Source organism: Melospiza melodia, chromosome 1, assembly GCF_035770615.1.
Source record: "Melospiza melodia melodia isolate bMelMel2 chromosome 1, bMelMel2.pri, whole genome shotgun sequence".
Taxonomy (NCBI): domain Eukaryota; kingdom Metazoa; phylum Chordata; class Aves; order Passeriformes; family Passerellidae; genus Melospiza; species Melospiza melodia.
In genome coordinates, this window is record NC_086194.1 from 125,835,484 (window position 1) to 125,857,293 (window position 21,810).

The window sequence follows — 21,810 nt, forward strand, 5'->3', positions numbered from 1 at the left end:
CAATGTGGCATATTTTATGGCTGAAAATTGGATTATGCTAAAAATCTAAATCCGAGGAAAAAAGTTATTGTGAATAAAGAATTTTCAGTTGAGAAAAAAAATGTTATAATTATAGAAAAAATACTTCTGTTTTCTGTGCTTGCTGAATCACAGATTTTTTTATTTTTTATTTTTTCTTGTGAGTTCTGTTTTTGTCCCAGACATGTAGGGGACAAACTTCATTTTCTAGAGTTTTTGGTTTTTATTCTGTCTGGTCAGCCAAAATCAGGATCTCAGGCACTTTTTGATTAACAAAAAATAAGTAAGCAAGTGGGATTAGTCTAGAGTCTTCAAAACAGGGACCTTTGGCTTTATAGTAATAATAAACCAAATTTCAGAAGAGCTGAACCACCAGCAACTTCAGTTAACCTCCTACCCAGGTATTTAATTTTGAACTCTCTCTTTGATGAATGGTCCCAACTTCAGCAGGAGTTCCCAGGTAATTCTGAAATGTAAGCTGTTTATTTAGTAACTCCCCTGGACCTGGAAGTGCTTTGCATTCCTGTGGGGCAAAACCAACCCTTTTCCATGTTTGACATAGGGCTGGATGATGTGTCAATACTGAAGAAATGCTTGTCCTGCTGACCAGCACGTTGGAGGCAGAGGAACATATATTTGGAAAAACTGCAGTACAGACAGAACTGGGAAAACCCTTTAATCTCCAGTCTCCTCGTTTTTACCAGCAGTGGTGTTTTGGACTAGATATCCTGAAATTCTGTATTAGAAAACATCTTCCAATAGTCTGTTCACTTGAAAGTCAAAATATATTCATTTTGTCATCAAACAAGTGCAGATTTAGGGACAAATTCTGCTGCTTTCTGAGTGCCTGCAGCTGCAAGTTGAGTTGGCGCATCTGTGCTGCCATATGAATACCAGATTTGATTTATGAGGTGAATTTCCACTACAGAAAATTGTATCAATTTATGGTAATAGTCTTTTAGAGCTGAATTTCAGTCTGTAATAGCTGCTAAGCAAATTCAATCAGTTAAAATAAATGTACATTCACTAAAGAGTCTCCAGTCAAGCTAAATAAAAAATACAAATTTTGGAACTTGTGTCTTTGCTAGTTTTCACACACAGCTGAAGGATGAGCTGTTTTCCTTTGCTATAAAGGGTGGAAAACCAGGGAATGGACATCATTCAGCTCAGCAGATTTTGGGCTGAGTTTTATCTGTGTGATGACAGTAACTCTGAGGCTCCACCAGAGCAAGTACAAGGGTAATTTGGCCTCAGTGCTGTATGAAAGTAAAATAGATTAGTCTGCAACTTATCTTGAAGACGGGGTGAGTCAATGACAACTGGCACTGAATCCAAACACTGAGCCTTAATGAAAATTCAAGGCAATGGGTTTTTTTTTTCACTTTGTAAGATTGCCAGGTACTGTTCAGATGAATTAAGAAGACACAGGCCCTCATTCTTCCTTTTTGCAATACATTAAGCATCCTTGTTGAAGTTTAACAGTGCTCATTTAAGAAGCACCCTCAGTATTACAGTGGCATTTTCCCTGTTAATAAGTGCCAGACTGGACAATATAGGATATCTGGGGGCTCAGCCTTCCACAGTTTGCTGCCTGCTGGAAAAAGGTGCTAAAAAGCAAACACACCTCCAGGCTGCAGAGAAACCCAGCGTGAGTGTGAACATCCCTGAAGCAGTGCCCTGACACGAAGGTGGCCACACATTCCCTGCAATGGCTGTCCCCCTTCCGTGACAGAGTCACTGCGGTTCCCAAAAGCTTCCCAAGAGATTCCCTCACCCTTTCCCCAGTGCAGCAGCCGTGGCTGGAAGCAGAGCAAAGCCGCCCCCAGCTGTGACTTAGACAGGGGATGATTCAAGGCTCAGCACACAGGGAGGCAGTTTCAGTTTTCTTGGCTGTGAAAGGCTGATGTGTTGATTGCCTGTAATGCCATGAAAAGCTGACAAAAGTCCCCCGTTTCTGTCTCTGTTCTCCTGCAAGTTCCGGGAGCCTTCCCAGCACGTGTGGATTAAGGAAAGCTTGCAAGAAAACAAGTTTTAATGCTTAAGCTTTTGTGCACGGTTGTCCAGTACTTCTACAAATCTTCCAGGGTTTGATTTATTGTGTCATTCATCATCCTTTTTTGGTTGTAACTAAATTGTCCCAAAATGCAGCATTTAATTGCTTTCTTGAAGTAATGGGGCAAATACAACAGAAGGGATGCTCAGGATGGAGAGAGCAGGGACCAGCTGCATCTCAGAAGTTTTCTGTGAATGTCAAGTGAGTTTCATCTTATGTAGTACTTCAGCAAACAGCTTCTACAAGCCTGTCCAAGTTAGCCCTTTTCAGTTTTATAGATAATTGTTCTGTTTCATATCCTAGTCCTAAATCCTTACTTTCCATACTGTCTTTTTTTAGTAGTTACTAGCATTATCAGCAAATTTTCACTGGTTTAAATAGTAACTCATACTAAAAAGTAGTAAAAATTTAGTATAATTATGTTTTCCAAAGCTGTATTAATTGACTGAAATACATGTACTTTTCCATACTCACTTCTGTGCTCTTCAAGGAAAAAGTTGGACTTCAGCAAAAAGAGTTTTCCTCCAGAATTTGGCTGAGAGCTCTGAAGAAAGTCTGTCAGACTGGAAGAACCAGCTTTAAAGGAAAAAAAAAAGGTCAAGATGGGAAATGTGTCCTTTCACCCCTACATGAGAGACATATACTTGACTTGGTTGTTGCCTCCCAATGTGGATATCTGTGCCCTCTCTGGAGAAAAGCTACAACAGGGTAGTTTTGTCTAACAAACCAGGTCAAAGATAACTCACCAAAGCTTTTAGCATTTTCTGGCAGTATTAGAGGGCCATTATTCAACATAATGAACTATTCTGGAGCAGTTTCTCCCCCTCTATTAATACAAGTAGGCTTTTAATTAGCTTCCAGTCTTTATACCTTTGGATTAATTTTATTTTGTTTCTTGAACAGACTTATTGCCGGATTTGTAAGAAAAAAACTAAACCCCCTTGTGTTCCAGCATACACTAAACCTTATCACCTGCTGTCTCCATCCAGTGCCATAAAACATCTGGGAGGGTTATCTCTTTTAATTCTGAGCTCAGCTGGATCTGAAAGACACATCCCCCTTGGGGCAGTGAGGCATCTTGTCATCACCATGAACTTCCCCTAGAGACACGCATTTTCTGTGCAGCAGGCCAGAGCACAGCCACACGTGTTTCCATCTGTAGGGATTAGAGCCAAGGCACTTAACTACTCTGACCTCTTGTGTGCGATAAGCTGTGCACTTCTATCCAGTTACTCCTGTACAAAGTCCAATGACTTTGTTTTTGGCTGAAGCATATCTTTTAAATGAGGAGTCAAGCTTGATCTAAAGGCATTAAAGTACAGGGAATCCCTTGTGATGGTAATTTGTTCCAGTTGTAATCACCCCCACTGCTTCAATTTCTGCTTTTTTTTTCCAAGAAGAATCTCTACCTCCAGCTTGTAGCCAGGAACATATGTTACTCCTACCTCTACATCAGAGTGCCCTTTAGTGACAGTTCTCCATTAAAGTACCCAAGTTTGCAGCCAAGTCCTCTGGTTTTCTTTTAATTACTGTTTTCTTCCAAGTATGAAAAGCATCTGGCTCAATTTAAGGCTCTCACTGTAAACCCCAGACTCCTGGTAAGACTCATAGTGGTGGAAACACCTGGTGTGTCTTGCAGCCTCCCCACAAAGGGACACCAGGGTCATGAGCTCAGTGGCAGCTCCCTCCAGTGTGGGCTGCCTTGGAGCCAGTGGCTCTCTCCTGACCCCGTTAGAAGCTACCCTTGGCCACCAGCTCCAGGAGACCTTTTCTCTCAGCCTTTGAGTGACTGGTGTGGCCCTGGAGCTGTAGAGCTGGTCCAAGGTTGTCCAGCCTCCAAGTGCTGTCTCCAGCACGAGAACCTGGAAGCTGCAGCAGTGAGTTGGGCTTTCCCAGTCCCTGTGTTGAGCTGAGTTCTCATCAGTGCTGTGATGCCCAAGGCTGGTCCAGCTGCCAGCTCGCTGCAGCAAGCCAAGGAGCTGGCTCTGCCCTTTTGTCCTCAACATCACAGTGGCCTTCTTGTCATATCACTCGTTATCTTCTTTGGAGCCACTGCTCTCCACACACAGCACACAGGATTCGTGATTTTGTTTCCACCATTCTCCCAAATACCCTGATGTTCACTTTCCTGTATGTGGTCCCAGCTTATCCTGTGACTCATCTTGCTTGAATGGCTGCCCTGTACTCATCATTATGTTTTAGTTATGCACTAAGTTTTGTGCTCCCTTGGGAAACCTGTAAGTTTTGTGTCTGCAACTGAGAGTGGCCAAAGAAGGATTTCCTGCAAAGCTGTGTGCCATTTTCAGACAATCCAAAATATTACGGAGCAGCTAAGCAGTTTACTAACTAATGAAATAATGATTAAAAATTAAGTGCTCTTCTGTCCTCTGGCTTCTGTCCATGTACAGTAAAAATTTGACCTGAGTTTGCTCATGCACCTTGGCAGAACACTTAGAGGAAATTTCTGTGAGTTCATTTAAATTTCTTTAACAAAGCACTCAGTAAAACAAGGAGTGGAAGAGAGAAGCAGCTGCATAACAAATTGTACTACCCAATTTCTGCAGGAATGTAACACTTTTTGCTGGGCATATCCTCTCTCATCTTTTGGCACAAGAACTACCAGAACATTTATCAAGCAGTTTAATCTATTTTAACTGTGCAACACAGTTCATCTAAAAATTTACAGACGTTGATCTCACCAGTAAAAAATAGTATTCATATAGTAGGGTATGAAGAAACTGAATACATTAATTCTCCTTAAAAATATTTTTGGAGCTCTTAGTTTTAACAGCTTTGAGGTCTGTCTAAGCTATTTAAATAGAATGATGCATTGTTCAAATGAGATGGCAAACAAGATGCCATCTTTTCTTGTGGATCAGGAAAGAAGTGCAGAACAAGAGGAACATGAAAAGTAGTGAAAACTCTTAGTCTCTTAAGTGAAAAAGCTACAGCAAATATGTTCAAATAATTCTTCCTTTTGGAGACTGGAGTAAGATTCAAAGTATGAGGAGGTACGAAGTGTGCTTAACAAAGTCCGTGTTTCATTGAAAAATAAGGTTCTGCTCACACTGAGAACTCTGCTTTTTGTGATGTGTGCCTTTAGCTATAGTTTATGGTTTTCAACATTTCCGCCTCTGCTTTTCAGGAGGATATAGTTCAGCCATGGAAAAAATTTGTACTGGACTGAAACTTACTGTAGTAGGAACTAGCCAAGAAATAAATGTACCAAGTCAAATAAAACTGTGGAGAAACAGAATTTTTAGAAAATATTTTTACTCTTAATACGTGAAAATTATTCTTCAGCCTATTACATATAAACCTCAGAGCACTACTGGGACTTGGTGCCTGTGGATTCCAAAGACACAAGGAAGAGTTATTTTGTATTTTATCGGATTTTTCCTAAATAGGTTACAATACCGTGTGTTAATTTTTTTAATGCAGAGCTTCCACTGAGCTGCCAATTTGGCTGCTTCACCTGCTCTTCTGTTTTATGCTTTTAGCTTGTCATGGAACAAAAACCATCTTCCAGCTCCCTGGCTGAGTGATACACCTGCACTGGTGGAAATTGCATGTAAGTCTGTGGAAGCCAGAGAGGTTGCACTTGTGTAACTGGAGCTGTGATAAGGAACAAGAGTGTTTAGTGCAGTTTAGTGCTAAAAACATTTGACACTTGCTTTGAAGAAATAAATTACAGTGTCTCCACACTTAGTTGGGAAGGCTGTGGGTCAAGGGTGTGATGTATTTCTCTGCTGGAGTTCAAAAGAGCAGCTGCAGAGTATGGCATAAATAACAGCAGATATTGACCTCTTTGAGAGTGAAAAGGCAAGATATATTGACCCTGAAGTCAAATATTGACCCCAGATTTGTTTCAGTCTTTTTTTTTTCTCTTCAAGGACCAATAAATCTTGGTATTTGGCAAAAAAACCCAAGAATGGAAATGCAAATTCAGGTTGGACACAAATATGATCAATTCTATTAGCTTTCTAAGTTCTTGCCATCTTTTACAGAAAGTACAGAAAGGGACTATTTTCTTTGTATTTTTAGTGGTATATCATATCAGAACAAGGAAACTGATTATTACAGCCATTATTTGAGAACTTCAGCATTTCTCAGAGAGTTAAAAGTGTGGTAAAGTTACAAGTCTAGAGGAACATTGGATTTAAGCAGATATGTAGGTTTGCAGTCCAAAAGTCTTTGGCATTAACTTCAGGCAGAATAATTTTTCTAAATGAGCTTAGACATCTTGACTGAGTTCACTCAGCTTTCTTCTTCCCTCCCCCCTGAATAGCTGTCCTCCGAAGTTTTAGTTACCTTGGGATTGCTTTCACTGAAACACAAGCTAATATTTGGGTTGGGGGTTTTTTATTGCACGGGGTTGGACCTTTCACAAGAACTTTTAATAATATATTTATGTGTCAACTAGGGAAAAAAACCCCAAGGTCTCTTTTACAATTTTTTGTCTGAATTAAAATTTGCCAATTCCCACTTGTAACTATAGGTTTATATTATGCCTTCTGCCTCTTAATTAAAGTGCTCTGGGATTTTCTCTCCATTAAAGAACACATATTTTATAGTGAAAAGTTCTAAGTTTTTAATTTAGTCTTTTGGGTAAGAAAATTATTTTGTTCAATTTAAGCCTTTTACTGTCAGCCTAAATCCCCTGATAAAGCTTGTAGCAATGAGCCTGAAATGCGTGGTGAGATTTGAGTCTTACCAGACTGAAGACTAGCAAGTTGTACTTAAGCCTTGACTTAAGTCAGACTTTAAATCAAACTTAAAAGACTTGTAAGTCCTATGAGGCATGGCTGAGGGAGCTGGAGTTGTTTATCCTGGAGAAAAGGAGGCTCAGGGGTGACCTTATCGCTCTCTAAAACCACCTGAAAGTAGCTGGAGCCTGCTGGGGGTTGGCCTTTTCTGACTGGCAAGAAGTAACAGGAAAAGAAGACACAGCCTCAAGATATGTCCCCTGCCAAGGAAGGTTTAGGCTGGACATCAGGAGTAACTTCTACATGGAAAGGGTTGTCAAGTATTGGAATGAACAGCCAAGGGAGGTGGTGGAGTCACCATCCCTGGAGGTCCTCAAGAAACAACTGGATGTGGCACTCAGTGCCATGGTGTAGGTGACAAAGTGGAGATGGTCAAAGGCTGGACTTAATGAATTTGGAGGTTTTTTCCAACCAAAATGATTCTGTGATTCTGAGATTCTTAGTCTTCCATCTGCAGATGTGGAATCTCAGGAGAACCTGGCCTCATGGCAACAGCCTTCCCCTTGTACTGCTCTGAAGACAGGGATCTTAAAACTGCCAGGCTTTGTTAAAAAATATTTTGCAAAGACTTGGTTCTCCATGATTTCATAAGCTATCAGGGAAAGGATTATAGCAAGGAATGTATGTTTCAGGAAGATGATTACTTTTGCAAGTATTATTATTGTTGTTGCTGTTGAAAGTGTAGCAAATTTTTCATGTTTAATGGATTTGTCAGCTTCTGTATTTTCGTGATTGCAGTAGAGTTTTCACCTCCCTACCACAGTGATTGCATTCACAGCAGGGTGGGTGCTATGTAGGCAGGTAATATGCTTGTTGTCTAATTGTTGGCTAATTCGTTATCTTTCTGACTGCAGTGCTCTGGATGTCCTTCTGCAGGGCTTTTCCTCACTTGTAACAAGCGGATTTAATGCATCATTTCCCAGCATTTGTCAAGAAAGTGCAGATTTGCTTAGTGTTTTATTAGGAGGGAAAACACAAATTCTGTTCAACCACGCCCCCACCTCTGTACAGAAAATTTCTTGTAGTAGTTTACAGAATAAAAATTTCCTCTCTAGATAAGAGTGAATATTAACCAGGGAAAAATCCCAGAAATTGTGATGATATTAGGTGGAAAAAATCCATTTATCAGGGCTGTTTGTTCCTTTCATTGCACAGTCATTACACATTGGCACAGGCGTTTTAAAAAACTGTTCTGGTTGCCTGAGGAATTCATTCTAAGTCTGCTTTTTATCCAGGAAATTGGATGCTAGTGAGGTGTGAATGAACCAGGGTTAGGGAGACCTCAGAGGTCGGAGATGCTACAGGACACAAGGAGACAGGAGAGGGGGGAAAAGGGAAGAACAGAGAGAGAAAACTGAGAGATGGGAGCTGCATTGAGAAATAATCATTCCTTAACTTAGAGATCCAGCTTCACAGGGGAAAACTTCCACTTTGAAAATATAAGATTCTGGAAAAGGAGGCAGAGGGGGAGGTTGGTTATATTGGAAGGTGGAAACAAGATTTATTGTGTCTGCCATCAAGCCTGCAATATTTCTGTAGAAAAAGCCCTACCTTTAGAAAGTGGTTTTAGAAGGGCAGTGAGGTGGAAAATAAATCCAGGCCCTGACAGCTCCTCTCCTTTGGAGGTGATTTAATGCAGAGTCTCAATTCAGCTGAGGGGAGTAAGGCAGCACACTTCTAGAGGAACAGTGCTTATACCTCGACATAATTTCTCTCCTGTAGTTGAGCATGTAGCCTCAGGAGATTAGGAATGAATTTACAGCCAGTAGATTTGTGACCATGAGCTATGTTCAGTGCAGTGCCTATGGGGATCCTTTCTTCTCAATTCAGTATTGGTACTTCAGCCAAGGATTCTGGATATCACAGGGAAAAGGCTAATCAGAAGTGGCAATTTGCATAATTAAAAGAGTAGAGCAGGCTTCTTTATACCTACTGTTTTCTGAACTCACTTTTTTTTTTTTTTTTGGGTCCTACTGCATTCTTCCTTGTGGCCCTCTTCATTGGGGTCACCTTCCAAGTAACAGTTCTATGAAACTGCTAAGTACCCAGCATGGACAGAAAAACTTTTACCTCTTCTTTTTTCATGCACATGAATCTTATAAATTCCAAATAATGTTATCAGAGAAACTTTTCATTTGGAAAAGAGGTGATTTTCATATTATAATTTTTCTTAATGAAGGCAACAGGACCACTACCACTAAATCCAGAAAAGAGTGTATAAAGGTATATATATTAATTTGAGGCATCAAATCTTAGTTAATTTTTTTCAATCCTGTTAATGTCAGCATTTATTGCAACATTTCAGATGGAACACAACAAAACCTGTAGTTACAGATACATCTGCAGGTTAGATTTTCTGGGTATACTTGTTCAGTCTCAGGCAACAATTTTTTCCCCGCTGAAAACCTCATCAAAAGTATATCTGCATTTTTCCCTAACAGAAAAATGTAAATATGGGGTTTATGCTGTCAAATATGGTTGAAACTCTGTTTTGTTTAGTTCCACCAGGTAGTAGATGAGAGAAAAAATCCTGTTGAGGAGGGCATGCTGGTTGTTCTTCTGACTACTGAGTGAAAATTGGTTTAGATTCGTATGAGCTACAAGAATTTAAAACACACTTTGCTATAACACATGGTATTTTACAATGCTCTTAAATGAATGACCTGCCTCAGCCATGTCAGGGGTGCGTGTGTGCACAGAAACTTACATGGAACAGATGGCTGCCAAATACTTCCACTTAACTTGTGTAGGCGCATAAAAAATTTAATTTCTGTAGTTAAATGGAATAGCTTTTGTGGCAACATCAGTGGATACAGAAATGTTGCTTTGTTGTGCATGGGCTGGAGTTCCCATTGTTTCTTGTTCTTTATAACAGCGATCCAATGTTTTTAGCATTGCCCTTAAATTTAGAAGTTGCAGAACTGGTAAAAGAACAGGTGAAAGCTTTCTGTGAAGAGCATCATCTTTGCATCTGTGCCCTGGATGACTTCATCGTGTCCTTGGTGAGTGGCCCTGCAGCACAGGTGGCACTGCCGTGGTTTTGGTACCTACCACAGCCAGCCATGGAGGGGATCATGTTGCCCTCCTCAAGAAATGTATTAAAAGCCACAAAGCGTGGAATTAACCACTTTTCTGCCTACCATTTAGCACCATTACTAGGGTCACTAACACCTAAATACTGTGTTATAAAATTAGAGAATCTTAGGGAAAATACACACTTTGGGTGTATATTACATGTTACTTCTTTTCATCTTTCAGTTGAATGTAAATTGAATTAGGGTGGAAAATCAGTTACATTAGTCATCAAATTATATAATCTTAATTAGGATCTATATTTCATTAGGAAGCATATTTATTTCAGAATGGAAGGCTTGGACTTTGACAAAAATGGCATTACTGTGCCATCTGGCACAACTCTGAGGGAGGGATCCCGCCCTTGACTTTGCTAATGCTTTGTTACCTCTGGTTTTATTTAAATCATTGAATGGAATATCTTCAGGTTGTCTTAGGAAACTGCTTCACAAACAAAAAACCTGGCTTTGATCTCCTTATAGGTCTGGCTATGTTTCTTCTTGCCAGTCAGTCTACATTCTCCTGTATTGAGACAGAGTTTGAGAGAGGCTCTTTATTGTCATGTATCATGGCTGTCTTGCCTGTCATTGAACAGGTCTTTAATTCATACATAATTTTTATCTTCCTTTAACTGTTCTAGTTTTTCTCTCATCTTTTGAACAGCCTAATTAGATTTCTGGGTTTAGTTCCAGAGACATGCACTGAGTGATCCGTTACTTGATTTTCCGTAACTGAGGACAGACACATCTCTCTTATTCCAGACAGTTATTTAAAAGCACCAGCACTTTCTGAGGTTTGTTCTGGTTTGAGTTTGTCTTTAAATCTAATAGCCTGAGGGATGCTGGACCCTCTGCTGGTGTGATATTCTTACCACATTGTTATGGCTGGACCTTAAGCTATTGCAAATCCGTGATTTTTCATAAAATTTACCACACTGGTTCTTCAGCTCTGTTTGTAATATTTGCCTAACATACAGTTCGGATACGCAGCAGTCTTTGCTTACCCTGTGTTGTGGTTGGGCTTTTTATATCCTTTCAATTAAAATATTTAGTGTTTAATCACAGTAGGACATTGTTTGGTAATACTATATAATTAAATGGTGGTGGTTGTTGAAGTGTATAATTAGGATTTCTGACAATTCATTGTGATTCTCTGGACTGCTGCAAAGAAGAACAAAGCCAGAGAGAAAATGCTGCCTGGGTTATATAAATAAGTGAGAGATGATGGTCAGGCTGAAAATGAGGGTTCTCCCCTCCTTTAATGAAAGGGTTTGTGTACATTACATAGAATAAAGTATTTCTTAGGCTGAAAGCTTTCCAGAGATAATAGTGTTGGCCCTCTGAGACTCTTTGTTATGTCAGATGTGGGATTCTGATTTATGGGAAGTGGCCGCTGCCTCCAACAGGCTCAGTCTGCTGTGTGGAGGAGAATTTGCTTGATGGCCCCTTTGTGCAGAGCTTTGGGCTGCAGTGTGCTGATCATTAAGGGCTGGGTTTTCCCAAAGTGTCCCAGAGAAGGAAATCCCTCATGTTTACTGAAATACCCTGGGCTTTTGGGAAAAATGCACCCCTTCCACTTCAGGGGGTGCAGGGACAGGGTGAGCCCTGCCAGCCCCAGCCCCAGCATTGCCCCCTCAGTGTTGAGAGTTCCTCTGAAGAGGTGGAATTATGAAAGTCCTGGTGGAGTCTTTGATTCTCTTAAGCATTAATGAACAACTCCTCCCACTTCTATTTTTTAGGAGTCTGGGAATCTGTTCTCCTAGAATGCAAGCTGAAAGTCCCACATAATTACATAGCTACAAGAATCATAGAACAGTTTGGGTTGCAAGGGACCCTAAAAGTTAGTCATCTAGTCCAAATGCTCTGCTGTGATCAAGGACATGTTCATCAAGATCAGTTTGCTCAGAGCCCTGCTCACCCTGACCTTGAATGTTACCAGGGATAGAGTATCTATCACCTCTCTGAGCAACCTGTTCCTGTTTCACCACACTCATTGTAAAAATCTTCATTTTATTTAATCTGAATCTACCTTCTTTTGGTTTAAAGCCATTTCCTCTTGTTAGGACAAGAAGCCTGCTAAAAAGTTTGTCCTCATCTTTCTTAGCAGCCCCCTTTAAGTACTGAAAGGCCACAATAAAGTTCCTTTGAAGCCTTCTCTTCTCCAGGTTGAACAGTCCCAACTCAGTCATCCTGTCTTCATAGAAGAGATGCTCCAGCACTTCTGATTTTCATGTTCCTCCCCTGGACCCACCCCAGCAGGTCCATGTCTTTTCTGTGCTGGGGACCCCAGAACTGTACACAGGTGGGGTCTCACCAGAGCAGAATAGAGGGGCAGATTGCCTCCTTCCTCTGCTGGCCACACTGCTTTTGACACAGCCCAGGATGTGTTTGGCTTTCTGGACTGCAAGAGCACATTGCCAACCCATGTCCAGCTTTTGTACACCAGCATCCCCAAATCCTTCTTGGCAGTGCTGCTCTTGATCTGTTCATGCCCCAACCTATAGTGATACCAGGGACTGCCCCAACCTTGTACTTGGAAAGAAAGGGGCACCAGGTGAATAGGAAATCTCGAATGTGAAGTTCAGGATATAATCATAGGAACTGGTACCACTGTCTGTGGCAGGGGTTGTACAGCCTCACAGGGCACAAATTCTCAGACTGGGCTTTTGAGGTGTGCTTTCTTCTCTCCAGAGGTTATTGGCACAGCTGCCAGCTGTGTAGCAGGGCAATCAGATTATGCTGAATGCTGTAGAAACCTGTGGAGATGGAGTGGTTTGGGTTGGGTCCATTTATTTATTCATTTTGGAAGAAAGAAGCTCTGTGTCTTGCAGTGTTTACTTGGAATATAGAGTGGCTGTTCCAGCCTGTGTCTTGCTGCCATGCTTCATAATTTTCCAGCTGGCATAGGAAAACTGGCACGAGTTAGGTGGGTACATACCCACTGCTTGGATTTCAAGTTTAGCTGCTTTAATTGCTTCCTAATAAATAACCAGAAACTTTTTCAAAGCAAGCATGCTTGCATTTATCCCTATTTGATTATAAAACCAGAAGCAAAACTAGCAAATTCCGGAACAAATGACAGCATGTTTGGGCTAGATATTTTTTCCAATGGCATTGTAAAAATCTGATGATTAAGTTAAGCAGGCTGTTGCAATCCACCTGCCCACAAGCCAGTGCTGCACTATTTGGGTGAGCAGGACCACTGCCATTGTGGAGACAGGGCTTGCCAAAACTGTGGAACAGGAGGAGGTGTGGATCTTTACACATTAGCTAGGAAATATGTAGGGCATCTATTTACATGTAGCTCAAATTACAGCTTTTACAGTGTGAGAATAGACTCTAAACTGAAGAAATTAGTTTTATCTCAAAGCAATAATTTTAAAAGGCATGAAGCAGTTTCAATTTTTGCCATTATAAAGAACAATTGCTTTCTGAAGTAGGCCAGCATATGGAACTATCAAACCATCAGTTTTGTTCACTCCAACAAAACCATTCCTGAAGGATCACGGGAATTGTTTTTGTGAGGGGTATGTTAATAACCTGTGACACAGTACAAAAGAGAAGACAAAAATCTCACTGTGAATTTTGTGGCTGGCTGGATCCCGTAGTCTCAAACCTATACAAAGTTATTATTGTCAAAGATGCTGTTGCCTGTTTTTTCTTAGTGTGCTGATATAATATGCTGGGGTTTTATCATTACCAAAGCTTCTCTGTAAAAATAATACACTCACTTTTCCATATATTTGAACATAATTGTGTTTATGTGTATGTAAATATGAAAACACTTATATGCCTGAACTTAAAATCCTCTCTGTCCTGTGAGACAAACCTCCTTTCATAATTGCTAGTCATGCATATTAGTAAACACCTACCATTTTACACTTGGGTGCCTGAATTTAAGCACTTTAAACCAGGTTTTTCAAAACATTTAGGTATGTAAACCTAGAGATGGATTCCTCATGGGATCACCTACTTTTTGCTATGAGATAGACACCACTGGGAGCATGTTGAAACTCTGCAACGTTAATTACATCTCAGTATTTGACTCCTAGTTACACACTGAAGCACAGAATGGTTCATGCTGGAAGGTAACCCAAAATCATGTAGTTTCAGCCTCCCTGCCATGAGCAGTGCCACCTTCTAGGGCACGAGTCCTGAATTAGATGTATATAGTTTGCTCAGGTCCCTTTAAATATAGGTATTAGATCCACTGCTGTTTTCAAAACATTGACTTTGAGAAAACAATCATTTGAAGGCTGCAAAGTAGGCTTGCAGTCTTCCTTTTGTTATCTCTTTTCAGTGAATCACACTGGGGAAGCTCCCTCCAAACTAATGTATTTTCATTTCCTGCACTGCATTTCTTTATCTTATCATTATTATTCTCATTTCTTGTCGGGGTTATGAAGGAAACCTTGCATCTTTGTCAAAATTGATTTGCTAGCAGAAATATTATGAGGCCACCTATGATCCTGCAGCCAAAGCCAAGAAAAGAACAGAGAGGCAAATACTTGTAACAGAATTATTCAGAAAATTTTAAAAAAAGTTTGTGCATGTCTTATTCCAGTGTTCAAAGATGTGCTCCTGAAGTGTAATACAGTTGAGGAGTCAGGTGTTTTGTAAGGTGGTTACAAAGAGCAAAGCTATCTAGTGTCCCATTGAAACCATGGAACAAAACAGCAACAACAAGAACAACAACAACAAAAATCCCCCAAACAAATAAAACCCAAAAAACCCAGGTCCTCCTTCAGCAAAACCTCTTCTTGGAGCCCAAAAGGAATCTGCAGATGTATACCCCCTGTGTGAGAACAAAGTCTTCAGTCACTGGAATGCAATGCTATAAAAACAAATACTACAAAGCCTGGTAACAGGGGGATGTCTCACTTGCATATTTTTTTGTGAGCATTTTGGTTTGCAGAGAAGGGGGTCCCCAAAGCATGTGAGCCAGCAGGATCTCTTTGTACTAGGTTGCTGTCTGTTTGGCCAGATGTCTTCCCAACAGTGAGGCAGAAAAACCAGAGCTCTTATTAAAATAAGTCAGAGAAAGGAATGGAAAAAAGCATACGTCCAGTGAAACGAGGAACATTGTGTCTCATCTGATATTTATTAAACATTGATCAAATCAGCAGTGAGAAATGCACGTCATGCGGAAGTGACCCCAGCTCCCTGGGTTTGGAAGGCAGTGACAAATGTCTGGGAGCAGAGCAGCATTGAAAACACGTGTGCAGGACACAGAGAGGAGTGTGCTGCACTAGGAGCATCACTAACAGATGGAGAAGAGCTCACTTGAGCTGAGAATGCCCTTTTGCAGGTTTACATTTGTTCTGTCAATGGGATGTGTGTGTAGGGCCTTTCCCTTTCCATTTAGTCTGCAGCTTTCTAGATGGAATGTGATACGTCTCCTGGAAGAATTCTGCATTTTTATCTGTCAGTCATAACAGCAAGCAGTCTAGTGGATAAAACGGGAACTTCTGCCAAATAAAAGCCCAAGCATGGGATCCTTCAAGGCTCAATTCACAGCTTTTGTGGTAAACCTGCATGATGTTATGCCAGCCTGCTGGGTTTTGTGTAATCACAGTAAGCATTTTTAATTGACTCACATTTGTTGTTGCTTAATATTTTGGCTATTACATCTTTTGAGAACCACCTTTGAATAAAAATGTGTCTTCACAACATGAACTAAATGCATCTCCTATATCAAAACAATCTTATTTGGGCATGATTATTAAGTGAGGTAGTGGGGATAAATAACAGGGCAAGCTGAAGTCAGGGTGTGTGCTTGGGAATTTGGGGAGGTCTGATTATACTGGAGTTCATCCCTACACAGAGAGGGTTGCATTCATGGCTTTTGCATGTAGCCTGATGTATTTAATTGCTCAGAAAGACATCAGAATGAGTCTTCCAAATCTCTTCTTCAAGGGGTACCTATATCTGGTATTTTTGCGGTAGTTTTATATGTTTAGTAAACTAGCAGCAGAGTTAAGCACTACATGTTTGTAATAAAGAGCAAGTATAATTGCTCTGAAAGACTTTACTGTATCCCAGGTAAAAGAAAACAAAAGAGCCTGTTAGAGCTCCCTGGCTTTTCACTCCAGCCCTGGACCTGGGTCATGTTAGATGAGGGTAGCAGGGGTTCATTGGCAATCAGAAGTAGTTTTAGGCTGACAGGCAGAAAGCCCCAGTAAGGAATGCAGTGCAGAGTTCCAGGCCAGTTAGTTAATGGAATCACTCCAGCCTGTATGATTGTTTTAGTATGATGTGCCTGTGTTATTGATACCAACCGTGCTGGGCTGTAAAAGGATGGAGAGGTCTGGCTTTTGTTGTGGTGCTGTTCTGGTGTCAGTTTGAAACACACAGAAACAAAAAGTTCTGAAAAGCTGAAGTGCTGTTTTATTGAACCAGAGGTAGAGTGGGTTGAGACAAGTGAAACTGGATCCCTGTGAAGCACTGGAACATAGATGATGCTTGATGCTGAACTGCAATACACCCAGTGACATCGGTGAAGTTTCAGCTCATTACACTACCCAGGAAGCCGGAGTACAATGACAGAAAGCAGGTCATGTCATAAAATGAGTCATCTGACTATGAGACACTTATCAAGTGAAACTTTTCATTGGCAATTGCTGCCAAAGGCTTTGTTTTTACTTCTGCCTTTCTCTGTGTTTTGTACGTCTGCAGTCCATCATTTTTCCCAGATTAGGATCTAGGCCTGCTTCAATTAACATTAAAATAAGGAGGATCAAGCTTTCTGTTTGTCTGTGTATTTAGAAAGTGAATGCGATGTGAGTTTTGCCCCAAACTTGTTTTTGGATATGTGGACTCTTAAAGACAACTAGATTGGAATTTTAAATCCCTCCATGAGAAGGTGCCTTGCATTTAGGGCACAGCGGTTCAAGGAGCCCATTAGTACTGGCTAAGACCAGCAATATGGTGCTCCAGACACCACCAAGTTCCCACTGTGAGATCATTTCAGTCTCTAAATACCTATTGCAAACCTTTAGAAAACTGCACTTTCCCTTTCCTGCTTTTTCAGCAGTTAGAGCTTCCTCACCGGCAAACTCCTTGAGACCAAAGCAAGCAAGTCAGCCCATGCATCAGGATCCATAAGCAAACCTGACTACCGAAATATGGACCCTTCACCTTTTCTTTTGTGGTGCAGGAGTTACCCCCTTTCCAAATCCAAGTCACCAATAAGTGGGCTATGGAGCTGCCTGTCTCTATGCCAGCTCCCTCCCTTCTCACCCCACGCGCAGAAGAGAAGCCTTAACCCTCTGGAATTTCTGTTCTTGAGTTTATGCTTACAAGCCTTTGTCTCATTTTCCCATAATGTTCCTGAAAAAAGAACCAGATGTTCCCAGCTGGTCTTATGCCTAAACCACAAGGAGCCCAAATCATGGCATCACTTTCATCACATGGCAACAGAATGTGATGTCACACCTGAAAAGTTTAGAAAAAACATGTGATGATGTAATCTGGAAAAGACCTGAAAAAGATGCATTTCCACCTTAACCACAGTGAGTATATATGTGCAGAGAAGATTGAAGAAAATGCCTTGTCAAATAAATTTTGTAAATCCTCTTCCTCAGTTGCTCCAATATGGTAATCCTTCCTTCTTCAAGTACCTTAGCTTTAAAGGAAGCCATTGGAAAATGTCATTGGAGAGAGAAATGCAGTTGACTTAACTCATTACGTTGGTCACCCATCCTTCTTGAACCCAGTGCTTTTCTCTTAGAAAAAAAAAAAAGAAAAAGAAAAAGAAAAAAACCACTCTGTAGAAGGTTATGAGTTTGGAAAAGTAAAATCATCTGTGTGTTAGGCCTCGGGGGAAATATAAGTTATTCATAAAAAGCTGCAGAGCAAGTTTTGATTAGTTAAGTAATCTGGTACATAGAATTTATTAGAGCTTAAAGCTTTCCTGTGGGACTCCCCTAATAGTACACAAATAGAGTGAATATCAAAGAAATGCATTTTCTGACAGACACAGAACGTTAGGTTAATCCTGGCCTGCTTAGTGCACCTTGGAAAGATGGATAAATCCCGTCTGTTTCTTCCAGCACATCGCTCCAGTTTTCAGGTTTTTACACATTTGTGCTTCTGATTAATAACCCATGCTCCCAACACTCTTGAGCTATTCCCAAGGAGCACAAAAGAGGAAAATAGGAAAATTGCTTCCATAATAGACTCAAAGATACCAAGCTGTTCTGGAAAAAAGTTTAAATATAGACTAGTATAGCTCTGTTTTCTTTCATCAGTTTGAGGCCATTTTTCTTAACTTGTCCACAAAGAGAAATTCACCAGCACTTTTTCTGTGGATGAACAGATCGCTGTATCAGTAAAGCATCTCTTCTTTCTGTGGAAATAGTATTCTCCAAAACCCCCCAAAAATATGCAAGACTCATTGTGGAAAGAAAGTGTTTGCATGGTAACTGTCTGTGGTGATTGTCACAAAGCAGAACTACTCCTACCAGTCTTTCACAATGCTCTTTTTTTCCTGTGTTTTTTTTCTGCCAGAACATTTGTTGTGTCCTATTGCCCCCATAGGGATACCAAATGCTAAGAAAGAGCTGCTGCAGTGTGATGCCTGACAGAGGAGATGCTAATAAAGGTTTTATTTCCAAAACTCACCAGAATCTTGTTAGCACAATCAGAAAATAGCCACCTTCACAGGAAAGCGAGAGGTTGTCCAGTGAAGCAGAACCTACTTTTCTTACACATGCTAAAATCCCAAAGTGATTGTTTCACAGAGCAGATGTTCTAACCACTGTGATTTTTTATCCTGGCAGCACAGGCAAATAGGTACCCCATATGTAAACATCACCTGCTGAGATAAATAATTTGCTCTTTAGAAAACAGAGGAAAGGAGATGAGGAGACAAACCCAGCAATGTGTTCTTTGCCATTGTTTTAAATTTCTTTAAATTTTCTGTTGCAGGTATTCAGGAGGGGAGCCAATGTACCAAGTGTAAAAATAACTGGGCACTGAAGTTCTCCATCATCTTATTATACATTTTGTGTGCCCTGTTAACAATCACAGTAGCCATTCTGGGATACAAAGGTACGTATGCATTGAGACCAACATTTCACTTTCAGACAAGTGTCCAAACACGTTGTCACTTATTAGCTAGCCAGGCAATTTCTCACATTTTAGCCTAAATATCAGTACTTGGGCAGTGTTGGCTTTTTGTATGTACATAACAACAAACTGCAACATTAGAATTTGACTTTCAAATAACTATGAATTTTTGAAACCAGATTAGACATTTGAAAGGGAAGTTGAAACAAAATGATCATTCCTCCACCAAGAAGGAGTACTGGAAGACACAAAGCTGTGTAACATGTGCAACAGCCAGGAATATCTTACTAATATACTATTTATCACAGGAACAAAATGTAGTATCAATATTAATTTGAAATATCTAGAAGAAGAAAAATTAAACCAGGAGGTACCAGTGTATTGACTATTCACAATAATTGTGATGAACAAAGACAATTAGATGCTTTTAACAGTAATTTCAAAGATTCTGGTAGTTGAGCAAGCCAGTAATGGAGAGAATTTCATTTATGCAAGTCATTGGTTGGGCACACTGGGAAACATGGCTTAAAATTCCCATAAATCCTTATCACGAATTAACTGTAGCCACTTGGGCATTTATAAAAATGTTTTGATGTAAACACCTGCTTACTGTGCAGTTACATCTATAATAAGTTAAATAAATAAGATGTGAATTTCTGGCATGGAAAGGAAAGTGAACAACATAATTGTGAGCATTATAACAGGGCTTCACAGCTTGTTGCAGAGAAAACCAAGCTAGTTCTAAATTACCTGTCTGAGCATGGCTCTGAGAGTAGCTTCAAAACCCCTCCAAGGAGCTGAGTAAATGTTCATGTGATTAGCATGCAGTGTGTCCTGTGCTGCCAACAGCTGCACTCATAGCAGAGCTGACATCACCTCTGGTCCTTTGCCAGGGAAAGAAAAGGAAATTGTAGAAATAGAAAGGATAAATAATTATTTAAGAGGATTTGGCACAGTTTTGAGTGGGAGAAAATTAAAACTGTTTTGTTTAGATGGAAGATTTATCCAGGGAAAAGAGAGAATGTGAGGAACAGATAGAGAGACTTAGGTAATCTTGTTTCATGATAAACCAGACAAAAGGTGGCAAATTAACATCAAATGTAAAAAAAAAAAAAATGCAGTACATCTATGTGAATACGTCTCCTGAAGTAACTGGTCTCTGGAAGTCAGATTTTGAGGGACAAAAAGCCTTCCAGGATTCAAAAATTTATTATTGATCTAAGATGATTTGGTCAAATGGATTAGGGGAGGCCTTTTGCAGATATAAATCTGCAGAAATCTGCTTACATAAGATGAGAATGGGGTCTCTCCCAACTTAACCCAGCCACTAAACGACTGGAATTTAGCAGAATTTCCCTCAAGAGTTTTAGATAAAACTATCATTTCTGGGGCTTCTCAGAGCCCTCACTCAGCATCAGATGCAGTATATCAAGTTGGAGAGACTACTGTTCTTTATCTTGCTTTGGCAAATGATTTACATGTGTGGAGGAGGCAGAATCAATAAGGAAACTGTCCAGCAGACTTTGGGAGAAAGATTTTGTCTTCCTCATTTCAATCTAGTTTTCAAGCTTATTTATCTGTGGGGGCTGCTAGCACCATCTTTTCCCCAGGCTTTGCTCTTTACTTGAGGCCCAAACTTTGCTTCACTCATTTCTAAACTTCCTTCTTTGAATGAGCAGTCACTCATCAGGGATGAGTCTTTCTGCCACAGCAGTACCAAATCACAGCTATCCAGGACAAGGACAAAAGAATTCCCTCTTCAAAAAATAAATGGAAAAGGGATTGTAAGAGGGTGGATAATGCATATCTTGCTCACAGACCCTAAGACATTTTGGTGACCACTGCTCACCAGCTTGGTGATTGCAACATTTGAATGCCAAGGAAAAGAGAAAAAGAGACAAAAGTCTTGTTGAATCCAAGTATTCCTTCTGTAACACCATGCAGCAAATGGTCATATGTCAGACATTAATTCTGCCCTTTGTACCTGCAGTTTCAGAGCTTTTTCTTCAGTGTACCTACATGCTAATTTGCAGAAAACATAAGTTAGATAAACATAAGGTAGATAAAACCCCAGCTGAAAGTACACATTCAAATTAATTACTGCAACAGTTTTTATTGTTGAGAAGGGATTAGGCCTTAAAGGAAGAACAAAATTCAGAATAAAAGTATATTGTTCTTGAACTCTCCTCTCTGTATCAGAATTTGGCTTCTCTTTTTTACTGCAACATTACACTGGAAGAAGGAATTCTGCTGGCATCAGGGATTCTTTCAGTCTCTTAGCTAAGTTTCCATTAAATTTGCCTCCCACACTTATGTTTATAAAGCCCAAAACTACTTTTAAAACTTTCATTTCCTACATTGCATTTAAATATCCTTTGTGATTTAAAACGTTAAAACTACTAATCAGTGGATTAAATATGGCAAACAAAAAAATAACTCAATGGGAGGCAAAGTCAACACAGAACAAACCTCCAAACTAGTGGTAAAAATTATATAGTATGTTGGAGAACCCTGAAACCAAAACATGAATGAATAACAAGGAAACAAAACATGAAGGAATAACTAGTCAAGTTTAGTATTCTTCTGCTTTGAGAAGACAAATTGTTGTTTAAAACACTAATAAAGCAATCTGCAATTTTTGCGCATACTTTATTAAATTAAATTAAAAATACAAAGTTATAATTTTTCTGGCACCAGCTGGTGTCAGATTAGTCTATTGAAGATGAATGATCTTCCTGTGGCTCGTTCCGGTAAGGGAATGCTTGCAGGTTGAATTTCTCGTAGTTTTTATTCTCTAGTCAGTCCTTGTTTTTAAGTTTCTTGAGTAATGCCC

The 21,810-nt window shown here is 40.1% G+C and overlaps 1 protein-coding gene across 1 annotated transcript in view; it reads left to right on the top strand.

Annotated features, from left to right (window-relative positions):
• COLEC12 (collectin subfamily member 12) overlaps positions 1 to 21,810 on the top strand; it is a 94,818-nt gene that overhangs the window by 56,784 nt on the left and 16,224 nt on the right. Inside the window, exon 3 of the mRNA XM_063167186.1 lies at positions 18,837 to 18,959. Coding sequence (XP_063023256.1) covers positions 18,837 to 18,959 — 123 coding nt within the window. The remainder of the gene's footprint in view (positions 1 to 18,836; positions 18,960 to 21,810) is intronic.